Raw genomic sequence first — 26,993 nt, forward strand, 5'->3', positions numbered from 1 at the left:
CTCTTCTGCTTGGTGTGCAGAAATCAGCAAGTGACTCTTCCCACAGCATGGAGTTAAGCATGATCAGCTACCAGTGCTTGAAGATCAGGCTGCTATTAAAAGCACAGCTACAGTGGTTGGCTACAAAGTTGGCACTCCTCTATGCCAATATTAAGGTTTATCTACCACACTTTCTTACTGCATAGTGTATGTATATACATATAGGTATAGGGGTGTGTGTGTGTGCACATACAAAGAGGGAGGAAAAAGTAAACCAGTATTATCTAAGCTGGTTCAAAATGTTTATTTCTTTTCTGAAGTTTCCCATATCAAGATTGCTACCAAATTTAGGTAAAATGAGTTTCACAAGAGCTTGGTCTATTAGGACAAGACAAAGTATTTTCTGAGATTTGGGCTACTTCATATGAAGATGAGCAGAATAGATTTCTCAAAGCCTGACCAATAAGCAGTTAATATATAATTTTCACACGCACTGAAGTTAAAGGTGACATACACAGAGGACTCACAAGGGACGCGGGTGTCGCTGTGGGTAAAACCTCAGTGCCTAGGACTTGCTGATCATATAGTCGGCAGTTCGAATCCCCTCGACGGGGTGCGCTCCCGCTGCTCGGTCCCAGCGCCTGCCAACCTAGCAGTTCGAAAGCACCCCTGGGTGCAAGTAGATAAATAAGGACTGCTTACCAGCGGGAAGGTAAACGGCGTTTCCGTGTGCGGCTCTGGCTTGCCAGAGTAGCTTCGTCACGCTGGCCACGTGACCTGGAAGTGTCTGTGGACAGCGCTGGCTCCCGGCCTCTAGAGTGAGATGAGCGCACAACCCTAGAGTCTGTCAAGACTGGCCCGTACGGGCAGGGGTACCTTTACCTTTACCTTACACAGAGGATTCACCATATTTTTTTCCACCCCCTCATTGCAGTTGGGAGTGAAGGAGGAGGCTTAATTGAGAGCTTCCTGGAATAGGTGGCTTTGCGAAGGGACTTGACGAAAGAGGGCATAAGCTCACTATAATGTAGGTCTGCAAATTTCTCAAATCAAGGTATTCAGAGGCCCTGAGCGCTGGCTGTCTGGAAAATCCCAGAGGATTGATGGCTTGCCTGGCTAGTGGTGTCCTCACATTGCTCAGCTTGACAGGGTGACTAGATGTAATATAGTCTCCTGTACATTCAACACTCGCATGGAAGAAGAGGGAACATTGCAAGGAGAGGCTGCCATTGGGGACTGGCATCCATTGCGACTGGTGGGGCAGAAGACAGGGAGACCAAGACTACGTAGGTGCAGCCAGAGCCAATGACAGGCAGAGGCACCCACTGAAGAAAGCAGGCAGGTGGGGGCTGGTCAAGGATAGACTGAGGTTGGTGGGGCAGTGCCCTATTTGCCCTTCTGCACCAGCCTCCACCGCATGCAGAGAAGGAGGTAAATTGCACCTGCTGAACTATCCTCCACCAGTGCCAGGGCCTTTTCAGTGATGGCTCCGACCTGGTGGAATGCTCTGTCCCATGAGACTAGGGCCCTACAGGATTTAACCTCCTTTCGCTGGGCCTGTAACAGAGAGATATTCCGTCTGGCCTTCAATTTGAATTCATCCAGATCTTTTATTCCCCTTCCTTCCCTCCCCTCCTCTTTTTATGAAAATCACCCGCTCTGAGACCCCACAGCTAATTCTATCCTGGCCTCCTCACTGGCTCAAGTAGGACTAATTCAGCCAGCCAGCCCTGGTGACTATCTAATGCTTATTAGATGGATTTTCCCCAAATTGATTTCCGAACTTTGAATTTTATTGTTATTTATGCTTTTATACTGTATTTTATGCTGCTTTTACAATTAAGTGTTTTAAATTTGTTGTTAGCCACCCTGAGCCCGGTTTTCTGAACCGGGAAGGGTGGGGTATACATAAAAAATATATTATTATTATTATTATTATTATTATTATTATTATCCTCCCCACAATTACTAAAAGCCACCGCTGGACTCTGTTGCTATCTAGCCATGCTGTAGGTTTGCACACATTGGTGCTGGATTCAATGAATCTGTTCTGCTAGTACCCACAAGCTGCTTGGAGGGTCAGGATGTCAAAACGATAGACAACTACCTGACATTCAGAAGACATCTTAAGGCAGCCCAGTTCAGGGAAGTTTTTAACGTGTGATATTTTACTGTATTTTTGGTTTCTATGGAAGCTGCCCAGAGTGGCTGGGGAGGCCCAGCCAGATGGGCGGGGTATAAATAATAAATTATTATTATTATTATTATTATTATTATTATTATTATTATTATTATTATTATTATCAGGAGGACCCCCAGAACAGTGTGGAGGAGGAGGAGAGGGAAGATTGTTTTGTCAGGTGAGCAGAAATCCTTGTGCAAGATGAAACCATCTCCTTCGCACTATGCTGAATTCCACCCCTTAAATCCATTGTTCCAGTGTCAGTAACAGACTTCCAGTCAAGATGGTGACAGGGCTGGCAGCTAGCTCTGAAGCTCTGTAGAAACACAATTTTAATTGAGTTTTAATGGGTTTTAATTTCTTTTAAAACTTACATTTTTGGTGTCAGCAACACAACTGTTCCATACCAAATATCCATGCAAGGCTACTTAACTTACATATCATTGGGAAAGAGCTCTATAAAAGAAGGTTCTGGGGTCTAGCTAAAACTACATTCAGAATGGCCAGTCAGTTGTCTGCAGCTGAAAGAGAGTGAAATATATTACGTTCCAAACAAGACATAGCAGCAAGTCTGTTAATGTGACCAGTCATCTGTAGCAATGCCATATGTCAAAACCAACCCTGAGGGGTGCTCCTGGAGGATTGTCACGAGAGGCAAATAAACCGAATGCAAGGAAAACATTGGCTTTTGTGCCTGTTCATTTGTTTGATATAGGGCTGGCAGCGGTCTGATCTGTCCAAGAATACCCTGGATGCTGGTAACCCTGTCCCTGTTTACATCTTCCGCAAATGGTCAACATAGCAAGTTCACCTCTGATTAAAGAGGCTTCAAATCATTGGCTTTTTCTGGCCTCTGCAGAAAGAGCCAGGAAATCAACTGAACAAAATTCATCAATTTTTCAGAAGCTGTCTGCTTTGAGATTTGAAGTCAATTTGGCTATGATCAGCTCACATGTGTGTGTATTTGTGTGTGTGTGTGTGTGTGTGTGTGTGTTGTTGCACCAATCCAAAAACAAAGCAGCCTCTATGTGATCTGGAAGCCACCAAAGCCTAGAGATGGCAGCAGTTGTCAGATGTTGAACATTTTAACCTTCGTTCCGAAAACGTTGGCTTGAGTGCTGAAGGAATTATCCATTCTAATTCACAGGGAGTCTGAAGATTGGGATCTCTTTTTCTGGTAGGGCATCTTTGCTTTTCAAAGCTGAGCAGCAGAATTTTGAGGACTGAGTCCTACAAAAACAAACCCTTCCTAAGCAGGAAGCAAGGGGCAGAAGGGAGGATCACACACATTGAATGAAGGTACCGAGGGGGCACAGAGCTGTGCAGTTTGCTCCCAGCTCACCGCAGCATGAGGTGCTGCCCACTGTCATAGCTACTCTAAGAATGTAAGAAGATCCTGCTGGATCAGGCCAGTGACCCATCTTACAGTGAGCAGCTAGATGCCTATGGGAAGCCCATAAGCAGGGCATGAGGACAAGGGTGCTCTCCTTTCCTCTGATTTCCAGCAGTTGGTATTCAGAAGCATTACTTCCTGCAACCATTGAGGTAGAGCATAGTCACCATGGCTAATAGCCATTGACAGCCTTCTTCTCCGTGAATTTGTCTAATCCTCTTTTAAAGACATTTAGGTCAGTGGCCATCACCACTTCCCGTGGTAGCAAGTTAACTATATGGAGGATTTTCCTGTCCTGAATCTTCCAACATTTGCCTACATTGAATGCCCATGATTTCTAGTGTTATGAGTCTCTCTCTCTCTCTCTCTCTCTCTCTCTCTCTCTCTCTCCACTTTCTCCATGTCATGCATCCTTTTATAAACTCCTATCACGTTGCCTCTTGCACACCTTTTCTCTAAGCTAAAAAATCTCAGCTGCTGCAAGCTTTCCTCATAGGAGAGTTGCTTCGTAGGAGAGTTACTCCAAATAAAATTCAGATATATGCAAGGAGAGCTCTTTCACGAAAGGACATATCCTGACCAAGGGGACACACCCAGCAGATGGAGGAACTCCACCTCTGTATGTGAATGGAACTCCTTCCAACATCCATTGGATGTGTGCACATGGAGACAGCATGGTGGTTTGCCCCAACAGCAGTGAGCAGGGGTAAGCCACATGGAGCTCAATAACCCAGTCCCTCTGGCCCCTCTACATCCTTTTGGTAACATGGAAGGGTCCATGTGATGTTGTTGTTGGCTTCTGTCTATCTCCAGAGACAACGGAGTGCGCCTCCAGGGGTGAAGGCAGGCCGCCACATTGGGAGCACCCTAGTTTCCTCCCTGGGGCACAAACCATGTGAACACACCCAGGATTGGTGCTTGGAGAGAGCTGCCTAATGGCAGGGTTGCCAAGCTCTAGTCTCCATGTAGGCTTCAGTCAACTGCATTTCATGCGGTCAGATCCCCCCACAATGGATGCAGGGGTTTGTTGGGATGGAGAGAAGAAGGCAATGCATCTTGGCTTCTCCCTCCACCCACAACCTCTTAATGCCATCCTTTCCAAAATGAACAGTCGGCTTGCATTTATTCGTTTTAGTTACCCTAAGGGGGAAGGTTAATGCACCTGTGTTATCCGTGGGGCAGTCTTTTGGGAGGGGGATAAGGAGGAGTGGAAGGGATTTGATGGGCCTAGAACACCTTTACTAACAGTAGGGATTGTAGGGTGCCCCAAACAACCTTCCAAACGCCTGCCTCTGTCTCCGACGCAAGACAGCTAATGAGGTTATGTATACGATTCCTGATGATGTGTCTATCATCACCATTAGTTTCACATTATGCTAATTCTCTAAATGGCTGTCTGCATTCTAATAGGCCTTCATTTCCAGTGCTACAAGGGACACCAAGCAATGGATAGCCCCATCAAGATGAAGAGCCAATTCTGGTCAAAGACAAATGCTTGAAGCGGAGAATTCTGCTTCAGTGCATTTAAACCTTCAACATGAGCTATGACCTGCAGATGGAGGTCTCAGAAAATGTGCAGAGAGAGGTTGGGAAACTGAGGCTACTTCTAGAGGTATTCATGGGGGGTATTCATGGGGGGTTTTCATTAGCATGAAGCTCAAGGGGTATGCATGTTTGTGTGGACGCACACACAAGTGCAAGTCTTGCTCCTGCTCTTTGTCATATGTGTATGGAATCAATCTTCTTTCCTTGGCTAATTTCTCCAAATGGTATCTCTGGGACTTTGCCATTGAGTAACTGTAATGTCTCAACTTCTGCTACGGGTCTGTGGTCCACATGAGACATAGCAAAATCACTGAATGGCCATTACATTCTTTCCATTACATTCTTAGCCCAACTTTCGTGCTGTATTAAAATCCCCGCTCCTTGAATTTGAGAAGCTCACTTAACAACTCAGTTCATTTTGTAGAATTGACATTGTTGTCATTCTTTGCCATCCCACCACTCCCTGTGTTTATTATCTGCAATGATTTTCTATTTTCTTCCAGATGGCTGGCAAGGATATTGAATAGCACTGGGTCAAGAATTGATGTCTGCACAACATTTCCATTTAATGATAATTTCCCTGTTAACAGTTACGTTTGGGAACCTACCATTTACCCAATTTCTAATTCATTTGACTTGTGTTCTTATTGATTTTTGTGTAGTGCTAGCCCCCCCCATCACAAGTTCTAAATCAAATACATCACTGAAGTCTTAAACATATTATGTAGTTGGCACAATGGTCCAACTCCCCCATTACAGAGCAACCTATGTAACTCTCACTAAGGGGAAACTCTCCCAATTCTTACTTCCTGGCTCATCTTGGGTTGTTGAAATGTACCAATGGCCCATCTCTCTGCATATGGAAGTGCTGTAGCTCAGTGGTAGAGAATCTGCTTTGCATGCAAAAGGTCCCAGGTTCAATCCCCAGCATCTCTAGGTAGGGTTGGGAGTGACTCCTGCCTGAAACTCTGGAGAAGTGGTGTCAGTCAGTGCAGACAATGGTATAAGGCCACTTCCTGCATTCCTATGTGTTGGACCTGCTATGTCTCAAATACCAAAACTCTGACCCTAGAGGTGTGGCCAGGCCCACAAGGTCATGCCTGATTAGAGGATCCACTTTCCCCATCAAGCCCCTGGTCTGATTCCAGAGTTTACTTCCTATAAACATTTCTCTTTTGACATGAGGGACTGTGGTGATACTTGCGAAATGTAGATTGTTAAGTACTATTGTTTAATTGCACACTGAACTGGAGAATGCCTGTGTATCTATTGCTGAAGGTTTAACACTGGAAAATTCAATTGGGCTATACTGAAGCCCTCTCTGAGCTCTAACAGGTTGATAGTTAACTGTTGGTGTTCTCTGCCAGCTCTCATGTGGTGTTTAACTTTAAATCATGTGAGCGTATTCCATTGCAAATCTCCATCTTGCCTTTGAGTCTTTCTCTGGAAGCGGAAGAAAACAAAGGATGTGATATGGATGCCTGTCCAGGAGCAAATAGCCTTAATCTGGAAGGCAGACTATGGGAGAGACAGAGCTTTGATTTTTTGCTCTGATCATGATTATGTTACATATTTAAGAAGAAGAACCTATGCTTGAATATGCATATGTTTTCCACAACTTTCTGGATGTATCATTGATTGTTTTGTACCTGTTGTGTGAGACTAAGTTCTGGTTAGTAAAGCTTTGAATCACAATTATGGGTCTGGTCAATTTCTATTTCCAAAAGGAGTCAGTTTTTCATGCAACCATTTGCTTCAAGCGGCACAATATTAATAGCTGCAATAGAGATGTCTCAGTTTTTGCCTGGTTTAGCATTATTTTTTAAATCATTATTTGACCCCTGCGCTTTGGGCTCTAGAGTTAGAATGAACTGAGAGGTGGTGGAAATAAAAGTCGGTGTCAGGCTAATGACAGCTCTGTAACAGGCAGGCAATTTCCAGGGCTGCCTTTCAAACTAAGGGGCTGCATAGTTTATGAAGATCTCTGGGTGAGATCGGGCCCCACATTTCTTTATTTAAATTTCATAGGAGAATCATAAAATTGTAGAGATGGAAGGGACCCTGAGGATCATCTAGTCCAAGAATATGCAGCTGCCCCATAGGGGATCAAACCTGCAACCTTGGCATCAGCAGCCCCACGCACACACTCACAGCAGTGCTTCCAAAGCAAGTTGCGCAAATCAGCAGTAAAGAAGGCAGAGTCTGAGCAAATAGTTTACAAAGCACAAGGAGGACAAGAGTGATTAAGCTGCGAAATAGTTCTGATGGCCTGTTTGCTGCCCCATTTGTACGAATAAATGCTCAGGTTAGCAGTCTGCTCATGCGAGCAAGGAAACATGCTCAAGGAACCAGAGGAGAGCATTACTTCCAGAAATGCAGTGGCAGCATCCACGATCAAGGTGGAAGTTCCTGCTTGTGGGTGTATGCTGAGACTCATCTGATATCTCTCTCAGGACTGTGTCTGCTCATATATATATATATATATAGAGAGAGAGAGAGAGAGAGAGAGAGAGAGAGAGAGAGAGAGAGAGAAAGATGCATAATCCAGATTCTGTACAAAGAATCAGTCACAGCTGAATATTGTGGCTTGAGCATTATTCAATTTGAGCCAATTTGCATAATCCAGTCCACTTCCCCCCCTTCTATTTTATGCCATTTATTCTGTTCTTTTCCTACTCGTCAGGGCGGGTAAGAAACTATACAAAGCACCAAAGCCCTATCTCCAACTCCAAGCACGAGAAATTTTGCACAGTCGTGCCTGCGGAGCCTGAGATTTTGCCAGGCATTGCCCACACATTTTCAAGCATATCTTGGCAACCGCAGGAGCCGGAAGCCTGCTTATGAAATTATTATTAAGAATAGAAGCTTAGATTCTCACGAAGCTGGATTCTGCTACCAGGGCCACATCCTGACTGCTCATGGGGTCAGGGCAAGCAGGAAACATTGCTCGCTCAAGTGCACAGCTTGCATGAGCAACTTTTCATACTGATGAGGGGAAAGTTTGAATTGGAAGAGTTCAGAACGCAAACTTCCCTCATTTAAAAAGCCTCAACCCCACCCCACCCCTGCAAATTGGGTCTAGATCCCTTTGCATTTAGGGTACGTTCACTGCGAAATTAACTCCTATTTAGGGAATGGGCTAATCTGCCAATTTCATTTTCTCACCCCCCCCCCCAGCCTTAAATTCATTTCCATAGCAGTTTACAATTTTTTTTAAAAAAAAATATTAATGGAAACTTATTATTTATCTTCATGAAATTCATCAGTGTGACTTTATCCTTGTTTGTATGCAATTTTGCCCAATGCGCAAATGTACTGCATCTTTATATGTTTACTCTGGTATATGTGTCCTTGTACACATTGTTTGGCTGGATAACAGAATTGCAAAATTCAGACAAGTGCAAATTTTGAAATCTTCGCTTACACTCTCTTTGTTTAATAAAGTGCAGATTAGCTGGGTTTGCCTTTAGATAGATAGATAAATTTTTTTGTCATTGTCCGTATATACACAGTATACACAACAACGAAAATCAAACACCCACCCAAAGACCGGGTTCACATATACATTTGCACGTATCTCCGACACTCTCATCCTATTCAGACATAATCTATAAAATATAACATAATCCAGAATATAGCATGACCTATTAAAGGCATAACATAACCTAAAACCTATCTCATTCCTTCCTTCTCCTTGCTTGCTAAACCTTGCAACTGGCCCTGAGATCATTATTTAGTGCAATCAGAGCTCTTGGATAGAAACTATTCAGAAGGCGTGTGGTTCGTGTTTTCATTGTCCTATATCTTCTGCCCGAAGGCAATAGTTCAAAGAAGTTGTGAGCAGGGTGGGTGGGATCTCTCAGAATATTATGTGACTTCTTCAAGATGCGAGATGTGAAGATCTCATCCAGGGTTGGTAGTCGGAGCCCAATAACATTCTGGGCAATTTTAATTGTTCTCTGTAAAGCTTTTTTATCCATTTCAGAGCTGCTCCCATACCACTGCAAACTGAATAAAAATTCTCCACCATCCCTACCCCTAGTACTACCTACCCATTCTTCTAAACTAGAAATCAGACCTTTCCTAATCTGGAAATTAAAGGTGCATTATTACCTTCTGGTCCGTATAGTAAAAGGTCCGTATAGTAAAAGCTATGGTTTTCCCAGTAGTGATGTATAGAAGTGAGAGCTGGACCATAAAGAAGGCTGATCGCCGAAGAATTGATGTTTTGAATTATGGTGTTGGAGGAGACTATTGAGAGTTCCATGGACTGCAAGAAGATCAAACCTCTCCATTCTTAAGGAAATCAGCCCTGAGTGCTCACTGGAAGGACAGATCCTGAAGCTGAGGCTCCAATACTTTGGCCACCTCATGAGAAGAGAAGACTCCCTGGGAAAGACCCTGATGTTGGGAAAGATGGAGGGCACAAGGAGAAGGGGACGACAGAGGACGAGATGGTTGGATAGTGTTCCCGAAGTTACCAGCATGAGTTTGACCAAACTGCGGGAGGTAGTGGAAGACAGGAGTGCCTGGCGTGCTCTAGTCCATGGGGTCATGAAGAGTCAGACACGACTAAATGACTAAACAACAACAATTACCTTCTGGGGAGAATGGGATTTGTAGTTTCCTCTGGCTTCTAATTCAGTTCAGGAGGGAGAAGGAACAACAGATCCCATGCTCCCCAGCATGAAATGACAGTAAGAACTACCATGTCCCCAGTGTGCCCTCTCTGCCACCATTTACTGACCCCCCCCCTTTGTTTCAAGGGTAAGAGTTTTGAGCTTGGGAAAGAAGAACTGGTGGACGGGACATTCATCCTCTTTTCTCCCTAATTCTCCTTATGAATACTTTAAAAAGACTTCACAGGGTTTTTCTGAGCACTCACAAGGAAAGCTTGCAAAAACTGAGATAAGCTAAGGAGAGTTCATGCCTCATTAGCTATTTATGCAAATGAAGTGTCAAAACTGCCCAATCAGGACTGCAAGCTTTAATACAAGAATTAAAAAGGATGCCGGTTATTGAAATTACTGCACTTTGGAGCAAGCTCCCTTTGCTTCTCCAAAAAGTAATTTTGTTCAGACCAAGAAAACTTTGTGGATTCTATTCCCTGCCAAATGTTTCGGCAGAGGTACTAAGGCAGTGAAAAAGCACTATTGATAATTGTGAACAAGGTGCCGTGTGCATCTTTCGACTGGTGGTTTTAAAAATCTCATTGAGCAACTTGGGTTAGTTGGGGGGAAAGAATTATAGCACTGTTACTTTTACTTGTTTCTTTAAGACATCTCAGAGAAACACAGCACTCCCTGTTTCACAAGTTAAGAAAATAAAGATTAGCAATGAGGAGATTGCTTTAAGACGAGTCCCAATAAGAAACTGTCACCTTCAGTCAAGATCCTCAGAAAAAGCATGATTACTGCGGCACAGCAATATGTGATTAGTTGATTAAGCAGTAAAAAGCCAGACAGTTAATCGATTAAAAGATCTTTATCTAGTTGCTGGCTGTTGTTTAAACATAAAAGTGCAGCTTAAATTTGGTCTTATTATAAAACTACTCAGAGCTACAAAGGAAGGATCACTTTCAACTTTCTTTCACGACATTGATGTTTTGAAGGCCTCGTTTCTCACAATACCATTTTGAGGCACGCCAGCTTGCTTTACAACACCCAAAAATTAATGGCAGCCCATTTTATTTAAAACACACAGACAACCGCCCCCTCCTCAAAATGTCTCGTTTCAACCTAGTTCAGTTATAGATGATTTAGACTGCCACCCTATATGCTTACGTGAGACTGTGTTCCATTGAAAGCAACCAACTTAAACCAGTTTTAAATCAGTTTGCCGTGGCTTTTCTTGAGTAGTCAAGGAAATGGTAGTTTTGTGAGGGTGCTAAACAGAAGTGCATCCTCTTCATAGCTGTCAACTTACAGATTTGAAAATAATGGACCAGCAGCCTCGAAAATAAGGGATCAGCAGCCAAAATAAGGGATTTTGCTATTGTAAAGAGTTACATACATTGGTAGGATTGACAATCCGGCATGAGGCGGTTGCGGTGCCACGGCGGTCACTGAAGCGCCACCCTTCTGCGTCCCTCCTCTTCCTCCTCCCTCAGGCCGCCTCCTCAGCTGCCACCACCGCTGCCGCCTCCGGGCTTGCGGGCGGCGTGGGCGAGAGTCTCTCTCCCTCCCCCCCCTCGGGCGGAGAAGGGCTGATGGAACTCCTTGTGCCAGGATGACGGCGCCAGCGCACGCTCTCTCTCGTGGCGGAGGACCCCGAGCCGCTGCTTCCCTCCCGAGCATGAAACCCAGGAAATTTAAGGGACATCATCAATAAGGGACAGCAGTGGGACACGGCGCTGGGATAAGGGGGTTTCCCGCCAAATAAGGGACGGTTGACAGCTATGATCCTCTTCCTTAAAGGATTTTTTAAAAAAACAACAACAAATCCATTGCAACATAATGTCAACATGCCCTTGTTTAAATCTAAAGCATTCATCTCTAAGTCACAACCCAACCCACCCATCTGTCACCTGGAGATGATAATACAAATATATTGAGTAGAATCCAGTGTATGGCATGCCCAATTGGATTCTATCTGAAGCCCAAGATAACAATTTGCTACAGCCCTGATTTAACCAAGGATGAGCCAGGGCCAGCTTAACCTGGATCTAGGACCCAAACTGAATTTGGGTGTTGAATTTGGGTCTTAAATGTGGCCAGGAGCAGAAGAGGGGGAGAGAAGGAGACACACAGAGGCTTGACTGGTAGCGCTTTAAGTAACTTGTAGTAGATTGAAAAAGGTCTCTGAATCCCAGTTGTTTAGCAATACTATCAAGATAAAGCTTTATTTGTTTTCCAAATCAGACTGCTGGCAGGAAGGAAACTTAGGAGTGTTCACTACCAAAACCAGCACAATCGCTTTTGTGACTTTTGTGATTTGTCCCCACAAAACACCCCATCACAGTTTCTTCCTATCTATTCGAAGGGCCTTTGCTGCACGATACCAAATGTAACAATTCACTGATAAATGTATCTATGTATTGGCTCACTGGGAAAACTTCAGAAATTCATATAGACATGTGAGCTGAGCTACTCAGCAGCCCCTCTGCCTGAGTGATAATTCCTGGCATCCTGATACCTGAGTGCCAGACAGGTAGCCATTCCAGAAATAACAAAGCCAGATGAAGACAAAAGGGTGTGATTAACTTGGCTGGGAAACAGGGAAATGTAAATATCTATTTTGTTACACTTGATGGGTGTTTGGTGGAGGGCAAGGAGAACCATGGGGCAGGGTCCAGGATGCTCAGATTACTGACACCAGACCTCCCCTTTCATGATGCAACTGTGATGTATTAGTGATGTAGTTTGGGAGGGGGTGTAACATGGGGATTAGCAGTTAAAAAGTTTGGGGGCTCTTTTGTTCGGGGCTTCCATCTTGTTCCACCTTGGGAGTCCTGTCGCGACAGTCTTCAATAAAGACCAAGCCTACTGGTTGCTGTTTTGCTCTGGTATTCCTGGCTGGTGTCCTTGTTTTTTTGTCCAAGGGAGCCCTCAGATTTCTCCATTAACAAGAGGAAAATAAGGTGTGGATTTGGGGTGTACTGGGCTTAGTCCTGTTCCTTAATTCTGACATGCCCGCACCCTTACCCCAAACACTATATTTCAACTGCCTGTGGTTGATGGATCTTGTAAACAACAACCACAACATGGATGCCACAGGCTTGAAGTCTACCTAGCCCTTCTTCAGATGACCTTGTCAGGATTACTGACATAATGCAAGTGAATCGAGCCCTTAGGAAAAGTGCTATATAAATTCAGGAACTGCTTGTGGTACCAGATTTTTAACAAGTTGCTGCTGATTGGCATTAATGCAATGGCAGAACTGGGACACAGCCCCCCCGGTACTTTGAAGGGAAGCAGCTCCTACAAAATGGAGATGTGGAGAAGCAAAATAGCATTTCATGGCAACCTCTTTCCCCCTTACCTCCCATGAGGAAGAGAAGTCCTGCCACATACTGCATAAGGCCTCGATCCCAGCAGCAGCCCAGCACCCCGATAATCCATCCGAAGAGGATGATGGCCACAGCCATGCCCATGAAGCCTGCTGTCATTCTGCGCAAGTCTGCAACACGAAAAAGAGACATCTTGTTAATAGCGCTCATGGTTTGTTTCATTGCTGTTAAGGGAACTATAGATCCCTGTCTCACTCTGAGCAGCTGCAACATACAAAAGTCAAGTTGCCCCCAACACACCACCATACAGTTTTGCATAGAGATCGGTTGTTTGGTTGATGTTAAAGCAGGAGAGATGCAAAATCTGTTCTTTTCAAGTTAGGCAGAGCTCTTTTGCAGACAGCAGCAAGCAAAGCGAGAGCCGCTTACATGGCTTCTCTCCCACTTTGCGCAGCTCTCACTTTGCTTGCCCATCTCTCCTCCCGCCTCGCTGTAAAGCAAGCAAAGCACCTGTCCCGGTGTCTCCTCCTCCTCTTTTACAGCGAGGTGGGAGGAGGGATGGGCAAGCAAAGTGAGAGCTGCGCAAAGCGGGAGAGAAGCCATGCAAGCGGCTCTCGCTTTGCTTGCTTTAAAGCAAGAAAAGCGAGAGCCACTTACATGGTCCGCGCAGAATTTTTTTTCTTTCCACCTCTAAAAACTAAGTGCGTCTTATGGTCAGGAGCGTCTTATGGAGCGAAAAATACGGTATTTCTTATTTAGCACCGCAGAGAAAAGTTGATTACTTCCGCAAAAGAAAACCATTTGAGAGAGATAACTGACCACATGAAAATGACTTTATCACTATCATTGCTTGCTCATATACCCCAAGTCTTCGAGCAGTGAAAATTCCAGGAGTGTAGAATGTACACATTTGGAATGGAGGATACTTGAAACTGGCTGGAACTTTGCGATATATGATTTACTCTCATGTTGAGCATAGGTGGAGGTTTTGCCTCTTAAAGCCACTCCAACACATACTGCTTCCCTATTAGATTTTTAGGGTGGAATGATGGCGCCTTCAGATTGTTGCAGGGAGCTCTCTGTGTCTGATGCTTTCAGTCCCACCCTAAGAAGCTAAAGGCTTGTACTTGTGGTTGCTGCTTCCAGACAGACCTCACTTGCCCCCTGTCATGTATGTATGTGTGTGTGTGTATTAGGGAGAATGAGTAATTTCCACCTATTGTATTTAAACAAATCTCTAAGTAGTTTACAATATAAGTTGCAGCATCTTGAATGAAAGGCATATGCCATAAACAACAACACCCCCCCCCCCCAGATAATTTCAAAATCCTATAAAATGCAATGAACAACTAAACAATAAACAACTAAGCTGAGACCTCGGGGCATAGGGCGGTATATAAAATAAATAAATAAAAATAAAATAATAAATAAACAGAGCATTTTTCTTAACACCAAAATAAAACACCACACATAAAAATCTCCTACCAAATCACAAGGGAAATGCCACATTGTAAAATATAGGTAAAGGGACCCCTGACCATTAGGTCCAGTTGTGGCCGACTCTGGGGTTGCGGCGCTCATCTCGCTTTATTGGCCGAAAAATATAGTAAGCAGCTAAACAAAATGACCTCTGAACAGCAGGAAATAAAATACATGACAGCTGAAAAGCAACTAAAATGTATAAAAGCCAGTTTTTAAAATAATAATAATAATAATAATAATAATAATAATAATAATAATAATTTGATTGACAATTGCTCAAAAGAAAAACCAAGTCTTCTTGTAAGACTTCTTGGATCATCTCAGCTCCTAGTGACACACATCATCTGGCTATTATAGACTATCCATCTTTCGACAGGTCTTAAGGGGTATTTATTGCTCCATTTACAGAAAGATTGGGGGTGGGGGTGGCAAGTAACATATTGCCTCCCTATGCCAAATGCTTTATTTATGAGCATTCATTTTAAATAAACAAATTAAAGGATCAGACATGCCAGAAAGAGAATCTTTCTGTTTGTTGCCATTTCCTGGCCTGACATAGCCACTGCCGAGGGCAGTGCTTGCAAATGGCAGTGGTGTGAAAGAGGGGATGTGAGCTGGTTGTCTGAATTGCTCTTAGTTGTCGGATGCAATCTGGCCAGCCTTCCTCCCATGTCATAACAGCCCGCTCAGAAATGTCAGCACTGAGGATGAGTCTATTCAGAGCAATTCCTCCAATGGGAAATGAATGTGTATGTACAGCAGCACAGCGCTGAATCAGCACCCTACAGCTATTTAGGAAGAAGGAGGTCAGACTAGAAAAGAAGTGTGCCTTCTCTGCTAACATGGCATCGCAGGACTTGGAGAAATCCCGTGGGTCTCTCAGCCGAGAAGTCCCAATACAGTTTAATCAGCACTTCCTCTTTCCAGCTGAACACAGCAGTTCGAGTGGTGACTGGGGCAAGGAAAACAAGGAGACGCCCCATCAGGATGCAGAGTTAGAGCAGCTCCCCTTAGCTGCTTGAAGGTCTCCCCTCCATCACTAACTTGTGGCTTCTGCTCCCCTCATAATTTAATCCAGGGTTTCCCAGACATCGGAGTCCCTTGGCTCCTTGATGAGCTGTTGCCATAGACTCAGTGGCGTAGCGTGGGGGGTGCCAGCCACAAAATGGTTGCCAGGGTGAGCCTGTTCCCTAACACAAAATGGCCACCATGTGTGCTTGGCATAATACATCATGGCTGCCATAGGGTGTGGCATAATGGCTTCCGAGTCTAAAAGAGTAGAAAAAGGGATAAGGCCATAAAATTGCTTGGGCACCTCCCAAACAGGAACTGAGCTGGAGGAGCAAACAGTCTTTTATGCATTGAAGATTTTTGAGGAGATGCTTACTGAGACCATTCCTGGTCACTGTCGGAGGTATTGGTGGGCACACTGGCCCCCAAGGGTCAGCCATGAGCTAGTGATTGATCCGTAGATCTCAATTCACATTCTTCCCTCACTCTGCCCTACATCTATATCCACTTAAATCTCTCTGCTTGCCAGAAACAGCCCAAGACATTTTGCTGCCTGAGGCAAAGGCCAAGATTGCACCTTCCTCACCATATGATGTACAGAAGCAGACTGGACTAGCAGATGGGTCTTACTTTGGCACAGCTGATGGAATGGCATCCTCTATTATACCTGAGGCTAGCCGGGGGTGACAGAGGACGGACACTCTGTCTTCCAACATCTTGCTGCCACTGCCAGCCCCCTCAGGATTTGCCTCCAAGGCAGCCACCTCCCTCTGCCTAATGGTAGGGCCTGCACTGTGGAGCTGCCTTTAATCAAGGGAAGGTTCGGCAAGCCTGTGTGAGCAAATATTCTCTTATCTCCCTCCTACCAGAACATTATGCTGCATCAACCTCAAAATAATCATATAGAGCTTTAGGAACAGCTATTTTGGTGAATGGGCTGTTAAGGAACAAGCTAGAGATTGAAGGATGAGATCTCTGCATTATCAGCCCCTCAGGTCTCTGCTCAGGCCTCCTGCAGACTCTGGCATTAAAGACTTTAATTTAGGCATTTCCAAAGGTACATTCTTATTTTAATTTGTGTGTGCGTGTGAAGACCATTTAATTCAGGGCCGGTTGCCAGTGGGAGTACAAGGAAAGAAGGGCCAGCATAGAAATATATCAACTACAGCAAGGAAGTGATCTTTCTCACAAAGATCTTTTTTATTATTATTTTCAAGTTTACTCTTCTATTAACATTTAAATTGAAAGCCCCTGCTTCCAAGCTCCACGCACGAAATCTGCATTTAAATCGATGCCATTTAAAAGTGAGAAGAAATGTATAGCAATGTGAAATGCATCTCCATTTGCTTTGTCCTACAGATGATTGAATGTATTTTTCTTCAAAAAGAGAGAGTGATGAAATTAGAAGTGTATTAAAATTGACATGGAAAAGAGAAGAGCGACACAGGAAATTACACAATTGTCAAGAGTTTTAAGCTGCAGTCCTGTTCACGTTAACTAGGGTTGCCATGTGTCCAGACATATTCGGAATACTGTAGCTGGAAGCAGTGTCCTGGTGGAAATCGGCAAAATATCTGGGGAAATCTGGACGTACGGCAAGCCGTGTTGGCAGTGTCATTTTTGCCATTTTAAAAAAAAAATAGCTCAAAAATGGCACTTTTTGAAATATGGCAACCCTACATGAACCAGGGAGTAAGGCTGCAATCCTAAACATAAGGGCTATTTTTTGAGCATTCATCCCGATTTGTTTGCAGGGAGATCAGATTACATCAGCTACACAACGACGATCAATCTGGGTTGTTGTTGTTTGCAGGTAGGCTAAATGATGTTGCATCAAAGCAAGGGTATCTCCCCTTTACTTTCCTTATTGCAGAAGAGTCCGGTATTTTGGGGAACTGCTGTGCAAGAACTTCTCATCAACTAAAAATGTGCAACCTGAATTTTCCAATATGGACTGACTCCCACGCAAAAATAGCAACCATCTATGAACAGCCCTATCTCCCAGGTAAGTGAGGTAAGACAGCCTTAGGTCCACTGAACTCTATGGAACTTATGAGTTATGAGTAAACATGCATAGGATTGCACTATCCGGGGAGGCTATAAAGAAAGGAACATTATTCAGTAAACGGCAGTAAAAGATTGAAATCTTTGGCTTCTCTGTAGTTGCCCCAACTACAGAATGACCTTCCAAGGGAGATACATTTGGAACCTACTCTGTATTTTTCTTGGCGCCAGGTTAAGACTTTCTTTCTTTTCTCAGGCATTTTAGATTATGCTATTTTGAGCCGCTCGGATGGTTTCATTCCTCTTAACACAACTGCATTGTTGGTCTGGGTTTGCAATGTTTTTGTAATTTTAAACTTCTCGGTACACTGCTGCCCCGAAATCCATTTTGCGATGAAGGGTGATTTATACATTTTCAATCGATAAATCCATAAATCAAGAGAACGAGCCTTTGGCTTCAATATTTGGGCACTTTCCCTCTGGCCTGTGCCCGCGGCAATAAGCATTGTTCTTTGTTGAAAAAAACATTATTGCTTTATTGCTGTTGGGAAAGCGTCACAGCTCAACAGTAGCACTAATGCTTTACGTGCAGGAAATTATCTCCGGTTAAGTGGATCAGAGAGGTGATGAGAAAGGCCTCTGTCCGAGACTCCAGAGAACTGCTGCAAGTCAGAGTAGTGGGCTAAATGAATAGTTGTTCTGACCTGGCAAAAAGCTGCTTCATATATATCCCAGGTCAAAACTTTCTACACCTATTGTGAAGAACAAAGGGAAGCAATCCTAACCTCAAACGGAGGTGGCGGTGATAGGGAATGGCGTACCCTCCAACATGACATTAGGGGAAACCGAGATGCCACCTTCTGTATGAGTCACATGACTTGCCTGAGACCGCCGTCTCCCAAAAGTGCTTTTTTGGGGCATGGTGCCCAGGAAACACACATTTTGGGACACCATGTGAATTCGCAGCTCCCAAAAAACTGGCTACCATGCTCTCATGAGGAAAAATGGGATGTGCTCCCCATTTTTCTGGGACAGTTCTGGGGTTTGGAATGGGCAAAGGTGTCCCTCTTCATGGCTCTGCTTGTGGTGGGCTCCACACCATGAAAGCCTCTCTTGTGCCCACCAAAAGGCATAGGCTGTTGGGGAGCTGCTACTGATTGTGTTCCCACCAGTGGTAGTTGGTATACCCAAATGGTATACTTTGGGAGCAGAATATGGGAGGAGTAAGGCTGCCCAAAGATCTTAAATTGGCCCATTGATGGTTGGGTGGGCACATGCCAGGGCCCTATGCTTTGCCAGCCTAGAGCTGGGGAGGGAATGAGCAGGGGAGAGAGACAGCATCTCTCCATCTTCTGATCTGGCAATAGCCATACAGCCATTGGATGCGTTGATGACTCAGCCACTCAGATTCTTCCCAGGGCTGAGTGGCCCAGAATTCAGATTCCCTTGCCTGCTAGGTCCTGTCTACTATGAGCACAATCCTTTAGTTTATAAAGTGGCGGGGAGAGGGGACTTTCATACGTTGATACCAATATGGCAGGGTTGCCATATTTCAAGAAGTAAAAATCTGCAAACGTAAGTTGTTGACCTTTTCGGAGGGTAAATCACCCAAAACATTGTTGAGCTTTGCTGGGTGAATTCCCAAACAAGAGTGACACTCAAACACACACTTCCTTGTTCTGTTGGCAAAAACCTGGACATTTTGCCAATTTTTTGAAATCCCCACCTCCACCTCCACCCCGGACGCTAATTTCACTGTTGAAATCCCAGGCATGTCCAGGAAATTCCAGACGTATGGCAATCCTACAATATGGTTCCTACAAAGTATATATATGAAAAAACACAAATGCAGCAACATGCAAGAACCCATTTTGCAATACAAAAATAAAAATGGACAGAGAGTTCATCTGATGGATTTTTTAAAATGGACCTGGCCCTCACAAAACTTAGGCGGCATTGCTGGTACACACAGACAAATCTCAAGAGCTTCTTTAACTCTCTTTTAGATAGCATCCCTAATGAATGATCATCCAGCCTCTTTTCTGATACTTGCAGCCTAATCAGGATTGAGGAAGACTCTGAGAGCTGAGATTTCAAATACACACAAACCCTAGTCTGCGTACACAGCTATACATTTAAAGCACACAACATCCGCCAAAGAATCCTGAGAACTGTAGTTTAAGGGTGCTGGGAACTGCAGCTCTGTGATGGGTAATCTACAGCTCCCAGGTTGCTTGGGAGAATTAATGTGCTTTAAATAGATGGTATGAACACATCCCTGTTCTCAGGAAACTCATGAGAAGGAGAAAGGTGTCTGTATTAACAGGCAAGACTTGTTTCTGGACTGAATTGTCCTCCATCTCATGTGCGTCCCCTGGCATTTGACACTTTCCTGCCTGCTTGACTGAACACCTGATCTGCCTGCCATTTCTCCACCAGTGACACAAACCTGCACACATCTATATTTTCATTTCCCCCCCTCCTCACACCTGACTTTAAAAAAAAGAGAGAGAGAAGGTGAAATGGAGGGGTTTCTGACCACTTTCGACGGGGATCATTCCCCACTTATTTTCTTGGAACGCTTCAGCAGAATCCCCTGCTGGTTTTTGTTTTGGACAGCATAATTAAGTGACTCTGATGGGGGTGGGGGAAACGAACCACACAGGGTTAACCAAAGGCCACCTGTCTGCCTGGTGTTCGCTCTAATTCTGCCACACAAGAGATTCCATCTCCACTGGAGAAACCCCTGGGGGAAATCCAATCATTAATTGTCTTCATCTTCCCCCACCCCCCCACCGTATTTTCCATTCTTATAGAGCAGGAAAAGGGATACACACATTTTGTCCCCGAGCAGTGAATTAACCAGGAGCCTCAATGGCCCTGGCTGCCATTTCGGAAAATAAAGGGGGTTGGGGGTTGGGAATAGGATGCCCCAGGGGAACAAGTAATGGGCTCTGGTGTCTCCCACCTCTAGGTCAGTGATTAGAATGTAGGTCAGATTGAATGCTGCAAGCTGACAGCAATACATTTGGTGGCCTTTACCTCCGGGTTCACTGTCGAGCTCTTAATTGAACAAGAGTCTCCATCAGACTTGGGCAGGCTCCGCAGGGACAAAAGCGCACAAGATTAACTCTTGGGTAACCTTAGAGCAGATCGAGTTGCAGAGGTGCAATCGTGTGATGCCAGCATGCTATGGCTTTCCCCGTTCCTTGCCTGTTTGGGGGTTCAATTACTTCTCACTTTGAAAGCCCTCCGTGGGTCGAGACTGGGGTACTAATTTTATTTAGTATGGGTGGTATTCAACTTTGCTTGAGTCAGACCCACTGCAATTAACAGACCTAACTTAGTCATTCTCGTCCATTTCAGTGGGCAGAGGTCATTTTTAGGGTAGAGCGACTGATTCGGACGCACAGGGCCGGGCTGACCCAAAGGACTGCCTTTCTTTGCAGGTACCTATTCAGATCAGTAGCAGGCAGAGTGGTGAGGCAAAAGCACTCACCTGACCCCCTGACAACTGAGTCACTGCTCTTTACAGGGAAGGGGGGAGAGAAGTAATGGGGAGGTCATTGCTGTGCAGACAAGCCGGTGGAGCAAATCTGACACTCCTGCTGGTGCATTTGGGTTGACCTCCCCACTGCTTTGTCCCTCTCCCTCTGCTTCTCGGCTGGGAGCAGTTACTCAGCTGTCTGGAGGTGAGGGAAACACCACTGCCCCACCACACTGTCCACTACTGCAGAAGATCTATATTGCAGACCATTTTCTAAGAGCCCCAGCTAGGTAAGGTAACAGCATGTGGTCACTGGGACCAAAAGCCTTTTCAATGGCGGCACACCAATTCTTGAATGCTCTGCCCAGCGAGGTTTGTCTGGCGCCTACTTTAAGGTGATTTTAGTGCCTAGAAAAAGATATTCTCATTTCCCCCCAGGGATTTTAATCTGTTTTCACTTCCGCCCGATGTTTTATTGCCACCAGGTGATTTGGATTGCTTCCACATGAAGCGTATCTTGAGCAATCCTCCTGATTCCGTTTTCATACCATTTGCAGAAAGGTTATACGGCATTTGCACTTTGCTGAAAAATGAGGTCTGCATGAAATTCTCAAGCATCTTGGCTTGTGATTCGCTTTTCTAAAAGGTCACGCTTACATGGGACATCCCTTCCACTTGGAGCATGTGAGTGTTTTTCTAATGCGGAAACTGTAAGCCAAGTTGAAGACCAAGGCGCCAGGGTCAAATGGGAAACTTGCACACCCACTTCTAAAAGTTCAAGTTAGCTTCAACCATCAGCAAGCACATGCCAACCAAACACCAGCACAGCAGCTCTTTCCTGCTGTGGTTGGAAGCAGTATTGCACCTGAGTTCCAGCTGGTGGAAACCACTGGAAGGGGAGAGTGCCCTTGTGCTTGCGTCCTGCTTGCAGGTTTCTCCCAAGCATCTGGTTGGCCACTGTGAGAACAGGATGCTGGTCTAGAAGGGCCACTGGCCTGATCCAGCAGCCTCTCCTTGCGTATGTTCTGGGTGCTGAGAATGCAAATCTGTGCAGGTGCAGAATAGTCACACAATTAAAGTGAAGAGCAGACAAATGTTTTCAGGAGCAGAGGAGCTCATCTGGAAGTGCATTTCTCCATTTGCACAAATTTATCTAGCTGGATCAATTCATATTCCAAGCCCAGTGTTTTTGAACTTCAGCTAGACTGGTGACTGGGAGTGGCCGCCAAGACCATATAACACCAGTCCTGAAAGACCTACATTGGCTCCCAGTATGTTTCTGAGCACAGTTCAAAGTGTTGGTGCTGACCTTTAAAGTCCTAAACGGCCTCGGCCCAGTGTACCTGAAGGAGCGTCTCCACCCTCATTGTTCAGCCCGGACACTGAGGTCCAGCTCCGAGGGCCTTCTGGAGGTTCCCTCCCTGTGAGAAGTGAGGTTATAGGGAACCAGGCAGAGGGCCTTCTCAGTAGTGGCGCCCGCCCTGTGGAACTGCAAGAAGACTTCTGAAGGCAATCCTGTTTAGGGAAGTATTTAATGTTTGATGTTTTATCATGTTTTTAATTTTCTGTTGTGAGCCACCCAGAGTGACTGGGGAAACCCAGCCAGATGAGTGGGGTATTATTATTATTATTATTATTATTATTATTATTATTATTATATTATATTATATTATATTATATTATTATTATTATTATTATTATTATTATTATTATTATTATTATTATTATTATTGGCTTCCTGAAAGCAGTGGTAAGTGCACTGCATATTCCCAGTGGAAAACTGTTTACCAGCCATCAATGGCTGGCCATAACAATACAGTACTGATGAGCACCTTTAAAAGTAAGTAAAAGTAAGAGTGCTGGGAACTGTAGCTCTGTGAGGGATCATCTACAGTTCCCAAGATTCTTTGGGGGAAGCCAGGATTGTTAAAGTGGTCCAGTGTGCTTTAAATGTATGGTATGGTGGTGTCTGTGCATTTCATGGTCCAAAAGCACATCTGATGCACTTTGGATGCCTTTGGAAAAACTGTGGACATGCCTTCAGACTTCTGGAATTGATGCTCTATTCTGGAGCAGACTGAAAGGTTATCTACATATGCACCTGGAATTTCAAGGTGAAATCAGATGCCCCCATGCTACACTTGTTTGAATCTAAACTTCTCTAGAGCAAGACGCATCTTCCTGTCCCACAGCAAGCTGAATTCAGTCTTCTTTTCTTGCTTATCCAGCTAGCCAACTTCAGCCCATAGGACCTCCTGCGCCGTGCCCCTCCCCCCTTGAGCTGGGTAAGCAGCTATATACAAAGGGAGCTATTCCATCAGCATAAGGGTATCCCTGGAGAACCAGAATGAGACAGATGATGATGAGATATAAACAAAAGCAGCAAGAGCCTTTTTATTTTTATGCATCCCCAGAACAGCCAGAATTTCAAGGGGAGCTTCATTATTATGGATTTATTGCATCATCAGAAAGAAAGAACAAGAGGAATTCTGGGCATTTCACCTCTGCTTTCTCAGCCTGGATTCTTCCCCTGCCATCCTACTTGTTTCTGTCCCTCTTCTAAGTCAATCTGGACATTGTGTGATGTCCTGTCATTGTGTGATGTGCTGTCCTGCCTCCCAGTAACAATCTTTCCTACTTGCTAGATCAGAATTGGGGAACCTGTGGCTCCCCCTTCCAGATGTTGTTGGAGTCCAGCTCCCATTTGCCCCATCCAGCATAGCCAAAGATCAGGGACAATGGGAACTGTGGTCCACCAAAGGTCCAGAGATCATCCTTGAGCTAGTCAGCCTTTCTCAACCTGTGGGTCCCCAGATGTTGTTGAACTACAGCTCCTATCACCCCTAGCTAGCAAGGCAACAACATCTGGGGACCCACAGGTTGAGAACCGCTGTGCTAGATGGTTTGAATAGATTGGAATTGTTTTAAAAATAGTTTTATTGACTGTTGTTCGCTAGCTTAGGCTCCTTTGAGAGGAAGGGCAGAATATAAATTCAACCCATCAATTAATCAACAGATTGAATGCCATTGGCATAACCCATTCCTGAAACCACAGTGGGAGGAGCAGGGGGGTTACATGACCTAGTCATGCAACCCCAGGTCAAATACATCCCAAGTCTGTTGATTTCCCTCTTCTTCTTTTGGATGGGTACTAGTTCCTCGGGCAAGAGGCCCTTCATCTTGTTCCTAGCTTTGATACATGAAAAGGCTTCAACCCATTCACTGTTCCATTGCTAGTGGTTCCTTAATTGCCTAAGGCTGCAAAAGAGAGTCATTATTACTGAGCCCACATGCAATGAGCAGGCCGGTCCTACCATTAGGCAGATTGAGGCAACTGCCTCAGGTGGCATATACTGGGAGGTGGTGCTGCCCCTCAGCTCTTCCTCTTGAGCTCCCTGGCCATACCCTTCTGTTGGAGAACAGAGCTGTGCATCATGCACCTTGCCCTCCACTTTTATAACTACCCCACTGATCTATAACTACCCCATTGCTACTATTGAAGTAGGATTTGCTACTATATATGGAATGAGTGTGGACCATTTTGTCCTTTGCCTCAGGCAGCAAAATGTCTTGAGTGGGCCTTGGCAAAGAATTATTCCATCAGCATAAGAACTAGAATGAGACAGATGAAGATGAGATATAAACAAAAGCAGCAAGAGCCTTTTTTGTGCATCCCCAGAACAGTCAGAACTTCAAGTGGAGCTTTCACCAGCCACCCTCTTTCCCCTTGAATGTGGGCTAAACAGAGAGAGCAGCTCTTCTTCCCAGATATTGAGCAAGACCAGCTTGATCCTCTTTCTGCTTTCTGTACATGAATGCCCTTTATAGAAATATCCTCTCCCATTTAGGGGGAAAGGTTGTAACTCAGTGATACAGCATCTGCTTTATTTCCAGAAGGTCCCAGGCAGGACTAGGCATGCCCCCTTCCTGAAATCTGAGAGAGCCACTTCCAGTCAGTGTAGACTACACGAACCAGCTTCCTGTGCTCTTATTTTCTCTCCCTTTTCAAATGCATGAAAGCAAGATTGCAGCGTTGTGTTTCATTCTGGTCCAGATTGTCACCACGCAAATGTCAGTTTCCTCTGAATTTATAGGTGTCAAGGAAAGATGTACAGTGTGAGTCCCAGACGTGTGGGAAATGGGCTTCCTATTGCCCTCCACCATTCCCCATCTCCCAAACCCAATCATTTCCCTGATAATAAACTTTCTGGCGACAGCGCAGCGCTAACCTTTTGTGATCGATGCTGGTGGCATTTTGATAGTCCCAAGCATGGGTCTGCCAGAAGCGGACAGAATGTAGAATCATAAGTGCCAGGCCAAGAGACAAATCCATTACAATTGGGGAAAGGTGGAGGAGGGCAGGAGGGAACCCCACTATCAAAAACCACCACTACCAATAGTAAAAATATCCCAACATAGATGTTTTATACAGCAAGAATGAAAAAAAGAAACGAGAAAGACAACCTCATTGTGCACAGCTGATGGTCCTCTGCAAATGCAGGCTTGGAAAGGAAGTCCTGGGCTACCAACAAACCTAGCCTGAGATGTCTTCTCAGCAGCTGTACCTGTAGGGTGGTCAGCAACCCTTGACCAAAAGAAAGGGAACGAGTATTCACACAACCTCCTGCAAGAGCCTTGCTCTGGATTCGCATCTGATCAAGTCAAGACAGGTACCTCTTGAAACTATCACTGTCATATCGTAGGACAGTAGTAGTAACTCATCAGGTTCTGCGTGGCCTAACACTATCACTAGGAGGAGATCTCAACACTTGTTGTGTGCACTACACCCACAAATGGATGCCAACTAGCAGTAAATCATTTAAGAGGAGGGAGGTTTTCCAAAGGGTTTGCTAGGGAGGCACATGCAGCGAGGGGCGACTACACCCAGGCTATGTAATTTCATAAACCATGCGATTCCAGGATCACAGGAATGGAAATCTTGGGGTCTTAGACTTGTGATCTAGGATTAAGACATTTTAATTTAAAAAAAGAGAACCCACCCCCAAACAGGCCATGGAAAGCCTGCTGCCAAATATCTGACATGTTGCACTCAAAGCAACATTTGAGCCTCCTCATCTCTGCAGCCCCCAGTCCTGCAGACATCTCCCCATTCTCTCTCCCAGGCCTCCCCTCAGAATTCTGCCTTTGACCATTCTCTCCTTCCATTCTCCTGCACCATGCCCTGCGCTGGCCAAATCCTTCCATTTCACTTTCTCCCTGTCTCTCATTTTTGGTAAGTTCAGCTCTCCACATCCGTTTGTGTGTGTTTTTGTTGTTGTTTGTTTTTTAAATTCTCTGTGAAAGATCACCAGCATTCTACTGTGAATTTCTCCTAAGTTTTGTATGCAATTTTCACCAATACATTCATTTATATGCACACTTTACTCTTGTACATGCATTTCTGTACACCTTACTTGGCTGGAGAACTGCATTGCATAATTTGGAAAGTACATATTTTGAAGGATGGCTGTGTTTCAGTTCTCATATTGTTTTGGAAGGTGTGAATTACACAGATTCACCTTTAAATGCGAACTAAATTGAGTTTCTCTTCCATCCCTAACTAGGCCAGCACTCCTTTCCTAGGTCCTCATGCTACCCTGGGTCTGATGGCTCCCTCCTTATTCCTTTCCTAGATTTTAAAAAAAGCTTTCCTTCTCCTGCCTTCTACACCAACTGCCCATCTCTAGGATATCTAGCCAGCTCAACCAGCAGCAATCAGAGCTCTTTCTGCCTGCCACAGTCCTCTGTGACATTCGGGCAGCTCAATCGTTGCTGGAGGCATCAGCAGCATCACTCCTAAAGAACCTCTCTGTGCAGCAGTCACCAACCTGGAGCCCCCTGGAAGTTTTGGAGTACCATTCCCATCAGCCCCATCCAGTGTGGGAGTTTGGTGGATTGATAGATGTATTTATAACCCACACTGCCATAACAGTATAACAAGGTGGCATGAGACTTAGACAAT

General features: G+C 44.8%; 1 protein-coding gene across 2 annotated transcripts in view; it reads right to left on the reverse strand.

Moving 5' to 3' along the window:
• Positions 1–26,993, reverse strand: part of TMEM178B (transmembrane protein 178B) — a 272,947-nt gene that overhangs the window by 20,841 nt on the left and 225,113 nt on the right. For both annotated transcript variants that reach the window (XM_083462082.1, XM_083462083.1), the window contains one exon: positions 13,080–13,217. In XM_083462082.1, coding sequence (XP_083318208.1) covers positions 13,080–13,217 — 138 coding nt within the window. The remainder of the gene's footprint in view (positions 1–13,079; positions 13,218–26,993) is intronic.

The sequence above is a fragment of the Podarcis liolepis genome, assembly GCF_965112155.1.
Source record: "Podarcis liolepis genome assembly, chromosome: 10".
Taxonomy (NCBI): domain Eukaryota; kingdom Metazoa; phylum Chordata; class Lepidosauria; order Squamata; family Lacertidae; genus Podarcis; species Podarcis liolepis.